This window comes from Onthophagus taurus, chromosome 2, assembly GCF_036711975.1.
Source record: "Onthophagus taurus isolate NC chromosome 2, IU_Otau_3.0, whole genome shotgun sequence".
Taxonomy (NCBI): domain Eukaryota; kingdom Metazoa; phylum Arthropoda; class Insecta; order Coleoptera; family Scarabaeidae; genus Onthophagus; species Onthophagus taurus.
This window is the reverse complement of record NC_091967.1, coordinates 1,116,534-1,127,234: the sequence shown is the minus strand read 5'-3', so window position 1 is coordinate 1,127,234 and position 10,701 is coordinate 1,116,534. Positions and strand designations below refer to the sequence as shown.

General features: G+C 38.9%; 1 protein-coding gene and 1 long non-coding RNA gene across 2 annotated transcripts; both read right to left on the bottom strand.

Moving 5' to 3' along the window:
* Window positions 1-65: 65 nt before the first annotated feature.
* On the bottom strand, window positions 66-1,056 carry LOC139432780 (uncharacterized). The gene is made up of 2 exons (XR_011642452.1): window positions 654-1,056; window positions 66-595 (listed from the first exon to the last, which is right to left on the bottom strand). It is a non-coding gene; the product is annotated as an uncharacterized lncRNA (long non-coding RNA).
* A 393-nt stretch (window positions 1,057-1,449) lies between these two features.
* LOC111420577 (peroxisomal acyl-coenzyme A oxidase 3-like) lies at window positions 1,450-7,480 on the bottom strand. The gene is made up of 5 exons (XM_023053594.2): window positions 7,258-7,480; window positions 6,916-7,206; window positions 5,801-6,866; window positions 2,023-2,177; window positions 1,450-1,957 (listed from the first exon to the last, which is right to left on the bottom strand). The coding sequence occupies exons 1-5, from the start codon at window positions 7,387-7,389 to the stop codon at window positions 1,559-1,561; spliced, it is 2,043 nt and encodes a 680-aa protein (XP_022909362.2). The 5' UTR covers window positions 7,390-7,480; the 3' UTR covers window positions 1,450-1,558.
* Window positions 7,481-10,701: the final 3,221 nt, after the last annotated feature.

Sequence of the window (10,701 nt, the reverse complement as noted above, 5' to 3'; positions counted from 1 at the left end):
AAAAATAACACAATTAATATTGCTTTGAAAAAAGGAAATAAATATATTTTAAATGAAAGATCTAATTTCAACATAATAATTTATTATTCACAAAACTAATAAAATTTGGTAACATAAATAGAATATAAGTACGAAGGCTTTCACGGCCGGTGTTATTAAACTAGAACTAATAGTAGCACTATCGAAGACGACTCGAAATCACTTCGAACATTTCTAGCTAGTGTTAGTTCTAGTGATAGTGCTACTATTAGTTCTAGTTTTAGTTCAATAAATAGAATAATGTTACATTTTGTTTACCCTAACAGTTTTTGTAGCGTCTTCCTGGATGGTAATGAAAAGAAATTTGATAAGAACCGGTATCCTTTACCACTTTGTTTGTAAATGGAAAGAGCCAGCACTTCTTTTTTCTGATTTCGGGGCTGACAGCTAAAGAAATTTCTAGTTTCTTTATTCAAATATTTGAGGTTCACCAATACCTGAGAATTTTTCCTCAATTGTATTAGCTTCTGCTTTATTATTCTGGCATTTTTTTTTACTCCAGTTAGGTTGTAATTGCTGCAGTTCTTTATAAAAGGTAATTTCCTCCGTTTCTTATCTACAAAAATAAAGATAATTTTAAATAAGAATGATTATTCAGTTTTTATGGTATTTACCAATTATTTCTTTTTCATCACTTAGGTGGAACCGTTTCCAATTCATTTCTAATGAAATGGCAGAATTTTCCTCACAAAATGAGGTTGAAGCAATTTCGCAACCTTGTTGTTTACTACATCCAGGATAGACTTGCATAACAGTTGAACTAGTTACACCAGGAAGTTTGTCGGGGCATACATATGTGGGGGTATAAATATAATATATATGGCATGTCGGGGTATAAACATATATAATATGGTATATAATTATGAATTATGAAACTAAATAATTAATTTCATACCATGCAGCATACCTGAAGTATCTTCTGTTGGTTGATCTTGTGGAGACAAAAAGCAATTATTTATAGTTTCTTCTTACAAATCTAAATGATTTAAAAAACATATATAGATTAAAAAACAAACTTTTTATCCAAAATTTCATTTACCTAGTAAGCATAATGTAGGTAGCTTTTTCAATGTCTTCTCAACATATTTACACATTGTTGCAAAATGGTTGGGGCAAACACAATAGTTACTTAGACGCTTATCATTAATTAATTCAAATAATTTTGAATTGTGTATTCCAGACAATAATATCTAGAAATACAGAATGAAAGTAATTATGCTGCATTAATTAATAATTTTTATAATTTACCTTTTAATGTCTATCATCACAAGATGGTACACAGCAAGGATTAATAACCGACATTTTTATCATTTAAAAAATTTTAAATGTTTTTTACACTTAATTACACTCATTATAGATGTATATCTATAAACAAGGCTAGGCATTGTTAATCAGAGAAAACCCTGAAAATATTATACACACACACCTTGGTGCATTCTATAATTTAATTTGTTATTACATATTTCTTTTGAACAAAACTATAAAAACATATGATACACATTTATTTCTAAACTTAGAATTACATTTTTGCTGATAAATATTTTCTGTCAACAATTTCTTCCCACCAACTCGGTTTGGCCATGTTAGCAGGATTACGTAAAAAGCTATTCTTCAAATTCTGATAAACTTGTCCATCAGAGGCTCCAATTGCTGATCGTAAGAACACATCAGGTGGGGCGATCGCGTCAACTAAAGCTACAGCATCAGGTTTGATTACTCTACATAATTGCAAGATGCTTTCTTGAATTAAAGTGATAATTTCTGGACCGGAAGCGTAACCACCTTGGTAAAGTTGCCCTATAAAGTGCTTTTCAATGTTGAATAAACCATAAAGGTTTGCTAATTTTGTTAAAACCGCTGCGATCGCTGGATCTGTCGCTTCAAGAATTTCCTCTCTTACACAGGTCAAAGTGAAATGCTAAAAGATATAAATGTAAAATATGTTTAGTTAATATTATTATTAGAATAGAAAAAAAGTTTTACTTGAATATAGGCAATAGCGAGACTTCTGGCATAATAAACTTGTCCTTCATTTTTTGCTGTAAATTGATCTAACCCGGATTTTTTTAATCTTTCAATTCTTTCATAAGTAGATTTCAATAAATACATAACGATCCATTCATATGTATGGATGATATCTTAAACATTAAATAACCTTATAAGTACGAAGGCTTTCACGGCCGGTGTGAATTAAACTAAGATTAGAACTAAAACTAGAAACTTTCGGGTTTTGCCGTGCGTCTTTTAATAAAAGGTTTGACGTTTCGGATGCCATGTTGCAACCTTCTTCAGAAACTGGTTCGAAGTGACGAGATCAAAAAATCGGTAACTATATATAAGTCGGAAAAACTAATTAATAATCAGTTAACGCTAATTACAAACTAATTAATAACTAATTGCGTCGCGTCCGGTGTGAGGCGGGAAGAGGTCTTCGTGTTCACCACCATCTTCCATGTTCTGCTAAGCTCCCAGCCATCCTCTCTGTTGACGTTATTTTTATGTCGGTGAATCTCTATGGCTTCTCTTGTCAGTCTTTGGTAGTATCTGTTGTCCCTAGCCAGCACCTTTGTTTGTTCGAAGTCTATTCGGTGCCCCTCTGCATGGCAATGTTCCGCAACCGCCGACTGCTGGATCTTCTTCAGCCTGAAAGTGTTGCTCCTTCTTCAAGTTCTCTCCTTCACATAGTCTCGCTGCTCGCTGAAATAATGTACGGATCACGGACCTCTTCTGTTGGGGATACTGGACCCAGCCACCTACAGGAACCCACAGCAAAATCGTTAGAAAAATGAAGAAACTAATAAAATCTACAGGAATTCCAGCAGAAATGTTTGTTTGTGCAGGCGCCGGTACCACCAAGAATCTACGGACTACCGAAGATTCACAAACCAGACGTCCCCCTCCGCCCTATCGTCAGCGCCATCAACTCCCCACCTCCGCCACCAGCTGGCTAAACATCTTGCAAAGATTCTGTCCCCCTTCACAGGTAACACGGAATCGTATGTCAGGGACTCTACACATTTTGTGGAATCGGTAAAAGGTGTAAATCTGGATGCTGGGGATATGTTGGTAAGTTTCGATGTGGAATCCCTTTTTACTAGGGTACCAGTTAAGGATGCTGTAGAGGGTCTTCGCCGAAAACTCATTCCGGAGGGTTTACCAGGATACGTGCCAGATCTGGTGGAGTATTGCTTATCGTCGACGTATTTCAGCTGGAAAGGAGAATTTTACGAGCAGTTCGAAGGGGCATCCATGGGATCTCCACTATCGCCAGTTATAGCTAATTTCTACATGGAATTATTCGAAGAGGACGCTTTGAAGAAGAGCCAGTGGAAACCAAAACTATGGCTCCGATATGTGGATGACACGTTTGTGATATGGCAACATGGTCAAAAACGGCTCCAAGAGTTCTTGGATCACTTGAACTCTCAACATCCTATGATTAAGTTCACCATGGAAACAGAAACTGCCAAAAAACTACCTTTCCTAGATGTGTTGGTCACCAGGACGACAAATGGAGATATAGAACTTGGTGTATACCGAAAGAAGACCCATACCAACAGGTATTTACAGGCATGTTTGTAATAATTCGGAAATTATTTAATGGTTTTGGGAATAAACCATACGAATTGTATATTCCTGGCGTGCAGCCTTTTTCTTCTAAAAACCAAAAATCACGTCTCGCGTTTACGACCGACGTCCGGGATGGTGACCAGACGTCGAAATAAATTTTGAGAAAGATTAATGTACAAGCAAATTTATGGGAAAACGTAGATAACGAAAAAGTCGTTAAAAATACAATAGACGTTAGAAAACGTAAAGGTTTGATGGCTCCCACAGTTTGGGATTTACGTGATGATTTTTGGGATTAGCTAGTGGCGGATGTTATCTTCTGGCCCCGTGGTCAAAAATTGTTCCCTTCCCCAAATTTCCTCATTGGCTCAGAAAATTATTGTAAAATATCCGCCCCGTATTTTGGATTGGCCCAGGTGTCGGGAACATCCAGGCGATAGGAACGCCTCAAGAAGGTTTTTGCACCCCTCCAATACCCGAGGTTACTTAAGGGCTTGTAAGACCTTTTTCAAGAGATTAGAAATTACGAATCAGAATAATAACAACAAACACAAGAGGTTTTTGAGTCGAAACGTCGTCAGCGCTCCGTTAGATAGAAACTTAGAATTCGCTTTAACGCCAATTCTAAGTGTCGTCGTATATCGAGAACTGTGACTTAGTTTCATTTGCGAACATTCTTTGTACTTCGGGCATCCGTGTCGGTAATTGTGTTTCCACTGAGGATTTGGTGCAAGAGTGGTGTTGGAACCTTCCCGGTTAACTTCCGAGAAGCCACCAAAAAGGATCCAGGGTTGCGATCCATCGGCGTACCACCAAATCGGAATACAAGTCCTGAGTAAGTCTGTTTGCCAGTTTTCGTTATCACCTATCTGTCAACGAGTATTAGCTGTCGAGGTTAGATTCGGAAATATCTCTTTTTAAGTAACGTCGGGTCATAGATAATCGTAGGTAGATATTAAGGTTCATTTTTTGTTCATTGTCTATTTTTACTTGTTATTTTGTTAATATAGTTTAAGTGTGGTTAGAACACTTGTTTTTTTTGATTTTTCCCTTTTCCTGGCAGAGCCTTAGTGCAAGAACCCACGGTTCTGAAATAGTGACCGCGCGCTTGTCATTTAGTTTTGATTGATTCGCTAGGATCAATTAGGGGTCCTTCAGACTAAGAATTAGGAAGCGCGAAATACTGTTTCTGGTGGCAGCGGTATTACCAAAGGTCGAGACCGTTCAAAGGCGGCCTCACCACATGTTCACATCATCATCCCCAAGAGAAGAGGTCCGTGATCCGTACATTATTTCAGCGAGCAGCGAGACTATGTGAAGGAGAGAACTTGAAGAAGGAGCAACACTTTCTACGAGGCGTGCTGCAGAAGAATGGATACACTTCGAGGAACATCAACCAGGCCATCAAGCAGCGAAAGCAAAAAGAGGACACGGTAAGTACAAAACCACTTGGATTTATCTGTCTTCCCTATGTTTCAGGTGTAACGGAACGAATTGCTAGGCACCTCAAGAAGAACGATATCGTAGTGCGGTACGGCACGGTCAGCAAAATTCGGAACACACTCCCGATAGCCAAGGACAAACTAACTCCATTAAAAGGAGCGGGAGTCTATCGACTATCGTGTAGTTGTGGGAAGGTTTATGTTGGCCAAACTGGACGCAACGTCGAGTGCCGCATCAAGGAGCATGAGAGGGATGTAAGGCTGAAGAAGATCCAGCAGTCGGCGGTTGCGGAACATTGCCATGCAGAGGGGCACCGAATAGACTTCGAACAAACAAAGGTGCTGGCTAGGGACAACAGATACTACCAAAGACTGACAAGAGAAGCCATAGAGATTCACCGACATAAAAATAACGTCAACAGAGAGGATGGCTGGGAGCTTAGCAGAACATGGAAGATGGTGGTGAACACGAAGACCTCTTCCCGCCTCACACCGGACGCGACGCAATTAGTTATTAATTAGTTTGTGATTAGCGTTAACTGATTATTAATTAGTTTTTCCGACTTATATATAGTTACCGATTTTTTGATCTCGTCACTTCGAACCAGTTTCTGAAGAAGGTTGCAACATGGCATCCAAAACGTCAAACCTTTTATTAAAGGACGCACGGCAAAACCCGAAAGTTTCTAGTTTTAGTTCTAATCTTAATTTAATTAAATAACCTTATTATTAAATATTAATAATCTTACATTCTATATCGAATAGTTGTTGAACTGACGTAGGGGTCCATGTAGTTTGTAAAATATGAAGCCCCTCATTGAAAAAGTCCATCGATCGTAAAGGAGAATTAATTGTTTCTCTTTTAAGTACATCGGGCCAATATTTCAACAGTTGATTTGTTGTTTGTTGGATTAAAACGTGATTTTCACCTTCATAAGTAGAATTTGCGTCATGATCGTTTCTGGCATCGCTTATCCCGGAAGCTTTGAGGTAACCATGCCCGGCGCAAGCTTCGCGGCACTCTTGAATAACATCACGAGTTGTCCACGAAAAAACCGGTTTAGAAGCGGAAGATAAAACATGCAATTCCATTCCTATTAAAGGATCGTGTTTTTTTGAAATTCTAGATAATTTAATTAATTGTTTATACATAAACTCAGATACTATTTTAGCACAATAAGCCGTTGCTAAATATGGAAGTAACCTATGTTGGTGTAATTGATACTCAAGAACTGGTAATTCTTCGCCGTGTTCGGGTCCAAATTGTTTTCTAACAGCCCCATATCTAATTGCGATTGTAATAACTTTCATTAAGTAAACAGCGGAGGAATGAGTTATTGTGATTCTTCCTACTGATAATCCGCCTAATGTATCACCATGTCTTTTATTTTTATCTTTGATTGGTGTTATATATTCCCCAGAGGCTGTTACATCGCCGTTTTTATTTAAAAGATTATCTTTGGGGATACGATATTTGTGGAACATTAAAAAGCCGTTATCAACCGCGTTTAATCCAGCTTTTTCGCCTAAATCTCCAATGGAAATTCCTGGGTAAGGTTCAAAACTTTTTGGATTTCTTAAAGGTACTACAAAGCAATGTAAACCGTGCCTAACACCATCAGGAGTTATTAATTGTGCGAAAACAACCCCATGAGTCGCTGTTTGACCTAATCCGCCAGCCCAACATTTTGCTGCTTCGAAATCGGGGGAATCTAAGATAAATTCTTGTGCCTCAGGGTCATATGTGGCTGTTGTTCGCATACCACGTGCATTTGTACCATGACCAACTTCGGTTAAACAAAAGCAACCAAAAATCTGAATTATATTGAAATTAGAAAATGTGAAATTATTAATTAATTCTTACCTTGCGTTCCATAATTTCATTAACGTAGTTAATATGTTTAGAGGTACCCAAAGAAAGTATAGTGTTGGGAAACATTCCAAAATTAATGTGTAACTTAACCGTTGTTGCATGATCTATGTTATACAAAATATTACTAACCGCAATATTTTTCATGATATTACCAGAAATTTCTTTGATACTATTTAACGTAAACATTTTATGAACACCGATTCTTCTTAATTCGTCTAATTGGGGTGTTGTTATTGGTGATTGAAAAACGGTATGTTGGATAAGTTCATTGTATAATTTATCCTTTAATTATAAAAGTTGCAATTAAATTTATAATTGATACATTGACCTTACCATAAATTCTATAACTTGCATCGAATCCAAAAATATTCTCATATTCTTCCAATTAAAAGAGGCACTTTTTCTATAACGATCCAAAGGACCAGGTGGAAAATCAGCAAGAAGTGAGATTTTGTTTACAACCATTTTTCAATAACTATTTGTGCTAAATCAACCGAAATTTACGCCTCAATACCCAATTAGAGAGTATTTTAGAACGATTAAAGTCGGCTTATTGAACTTTGATTTGATAAAAAATTATTGTTTCTTATCATTTTTTTATTAATATTAAACATAACGAAGTGGAATGTTTTGGAATTTTATCATATTAAAATTAATTATTGACATAATTATTGGCTAAACTCGAATATTTCTAGTTTTAAGTCTAGTAATAGTGCTAGTGATAGTTTTAGTACAGGTCGTAAAAGACTTCGTACTTACATATATTACATTTTTATAATTTTTTTATTTTAAACTAAACGGAGCTAAAATTTAGTTGGTAATTATTGACGTATTACGTTTTATCATTTAATTTATTATTGACTTATTAAAGAAAAAAGCAAAAATTCAAGAATGTGGCTTAAAAATCGATGATTTTTTTTTAATTAATGTGAATTGACCAAAAAAACACGTTAAAAATAAAATAATCACATTAAAGTTTCGATGTGACGTCACATTTTGTGACGCACGGCTAAACCCGAATATTTCTAGTTCTAGGTCTAGTGTTAATTCTAGTTTTACTGCCTCTGTCATTAGAACTAACATTAGACCTAGAACTAGAAACATTCAGCTTACCCGCACGTCTCTCAAGACGGCTGAACCTGAATGATTGTAGTTCTAGGTTTTGTGTTAGTTCTAGTGATAGTGCTACTGCAATATCAGAACTAACTCTAGACCGAGAACTAATTAATAAGCATTTATTGTTTTTGATAATTACAATTTTCCCCTTAATACATCCTAATATAATATATGTCATTAGTATATTATTTTCACCCTCCACCCTCTTCCTCCATTTCCATACCCTCGGCCCAATCCTCCCCTCATCCATCCCTTTGTCTCCTCACCCCCACAACCATTCTCATCCATCGTTTCCCCTCTCCCCCCTCTCCTAAGATCTGCCTTCGGTCCAACTCCTCCTCCCTCAACTCACTGCACCCATTCAACATATGTTCCAACGTTTCCCATTCCTCCCTGCATAGCCTACACCACCTCTCCTCATCGGCCATCCAGTATCTGTTCGCTCTCTCCTCGTTTCCACAACGGAACCTAGCCACCAACTTCTTCCCTTCCTCATCTCCTTCCAATAACAAGTATCTAGGCAGCCCCTCCGTAATTATGTCCCTTTACCTTTCGTTATACCTCCCCTCTTTTATTTGTGTCCTTCTTTCCTGTCTCTGCACATCTCGGTCCCTATCTCTCAACTCCCTCCACATCTCCCTACCCACCCTTCGTCTACTATTTCTCTCAGTTACCGAGTAGCCCGCTCGTCTATAATAGTTGTCTCTGTCTCCTTTCCCATATTTGATCTTTCCCTCTCTAATTTCCCTCCAACACTCCCCCAAGATCCCGCAGTTTGGCCACCCTTCTATTCTTTCTTCATATTTCACTGCTCTCCTGCCCCCCTCCACTCTGACTTTATCCACCTTTACCTCTTCCCTCACTATATACCCCGGTGTTTCTCTCGCCACCCCAAGCACCCATCTCCAGTATCTAGCTTGCACGTCCTCCAGCATTGCCTGCTCTCTCCATCCCCATACCTCTGCTCCATACATCATCACACTGCTAACCAGACCTTCAAACATAATCTTCCTCGCTGCCACATTCCTTCCAAAGACTCTCTTCCCCCAACCCCATACTTGTCCCATCACCTTATTCGCCTTTTTTGCCATAGCTATCACATGCGACCCCTTCCTGTTGTTCGCCCTGAACACATACCCCAAGTAAGTATACTCCCTAACCTCCTCGATCTCTTTTCCCTCCCATCTCCAGTTTTCTGTTCTTTTTCTCCCCCCCTTACAAAACTTCATCATCCTTGTCTTCCCCACATTTACTTCCAGCCGCTTCCCCCTAAAATATCTTTCCAATGTCTTTATCATATCTTTCATCTCCGCCCTTTGATTATATATAATATGGATTGAGCCAACGAGAGAGATAGCTTGCGCAAGGTGATCGAACCGAGATAGACATAGAAGCGTACTGCCATATAATGGGTGTACTGATAGAAGTGAGATAGATATAGAAGCGTACTGACATATAATATATCTATCTTTGTTACACTTTCACATTATCGCTTTCCATCTGCGTCTATTCACCTTGAGCAACATTTTTGTTAGTAGATATATTCAGTTAGCTCAATCCATATTATATATAATCAAAGTCTCCGCCGCTTCTCTCGCCATGACCACGATGTCATCCGCGTATGCTAACATATGCACCTTTCTATCTCCCACCACCAACCCTCCCATTTGCCCCTTCCCCAATCTATCCTCCAGGTCCGCCGTATACAGTGCAAACAGACTTGGGCTCAGCGGACATCCCTGCCTCAGTCCCTTCGTCGTCCAAAACACGTTGCTCAGCTTATCTCCCACTTTTATCCTAGCCATAGTCTCCATGTATATTTCCTTCACTCTCGCAATTAGGTGTTCCGTGATCCCCCTCCTCCCCATCTCCTCCCACAACTTTCCCCTATCCACCTTATCAAAAGCCGCCTTCAAATCTATAAACAGGGCGTACAATTTCCCTCCCTTCTTATCCAGCTCTCTATCTGCCAGATGCTTCAACACGTACACGTTGTCGATTGCTCCCCTTCCCTTCCGAAAGCCTACCTGCCCATCCGGCAAAATTCCCCCCAACTCCATCTCCTCCTCCAGTCTTCCCAGCAGTATCTTCGTGTATACCTTGTATGCCGAGTCTAGTAGGTTAATTCCTCTATAGCTTTCTACCCTTCCCTTATTACCCTTTTTATATACTGGGCAAATTACCCCCACTTTCCATCCCTCCGGAATCCCCCCCCTCTCCATACGCTATTCATCCCCTCCAACAACTACACTCTCACTACCCTTGATGCTTCCAACCATGCCTCGTTCTGGATGCCATCTTCCCCTGGCGCCTTTCCCTTCTTCAATCCCCTAAGCACTGCTTCCATCTCCTCTTCTGCTATCTCCTCTCCCCTATCTCCCTCATAGCCTCCCAAACCGAGAACTAGAAATATTTGCTTAAACGCGAATGATTATACTTCTAGGTCTGGTGTTTGTTCTAGTACAAAATTAAACCAAAAACTAGAAACATTCGGATTTAGCTCATTTAGCCTCACGTCTCTGCTAGTTCTCTGCTGCGTCCCTCAGTGTTAGTGCAAAACTAGAACTAACACTAGACCGAGTACTAGAAACATTCGGATTTAGCTCTCAAGACGGCTAAACCCGAATGTTTGTATTTCTAGGTTTAGTGTTAGTTCTAGTT

What these genes read in the sequence shown, in the direction of transcription:
- LOC111420577 (XM_023053594.2), bottom strand. Translation starts at nt 7,389, where the DNA reads ATGGTTGTAAACAAAATCTCACTTCTTGCTGATTTTCCACCTGGTCCT. An exon ending in TGCAAGTTATAGAATTTATG is followed by an intron (nt 7,207 to 7,257) that starts GTAAGGTCAATG and finishes TTATAATTAAAG; the next exon opens with GATAAATTATACAATGAACT. An exon ending in ATGAAATTATGGAACGCAAG is followed by an intron (nt 6,867 to 6,915) that starts GTAAGAATTAAT and finishes AATATAATTCAG; the next exon opens with ATTTTTGGTTGCTTTTGTTT.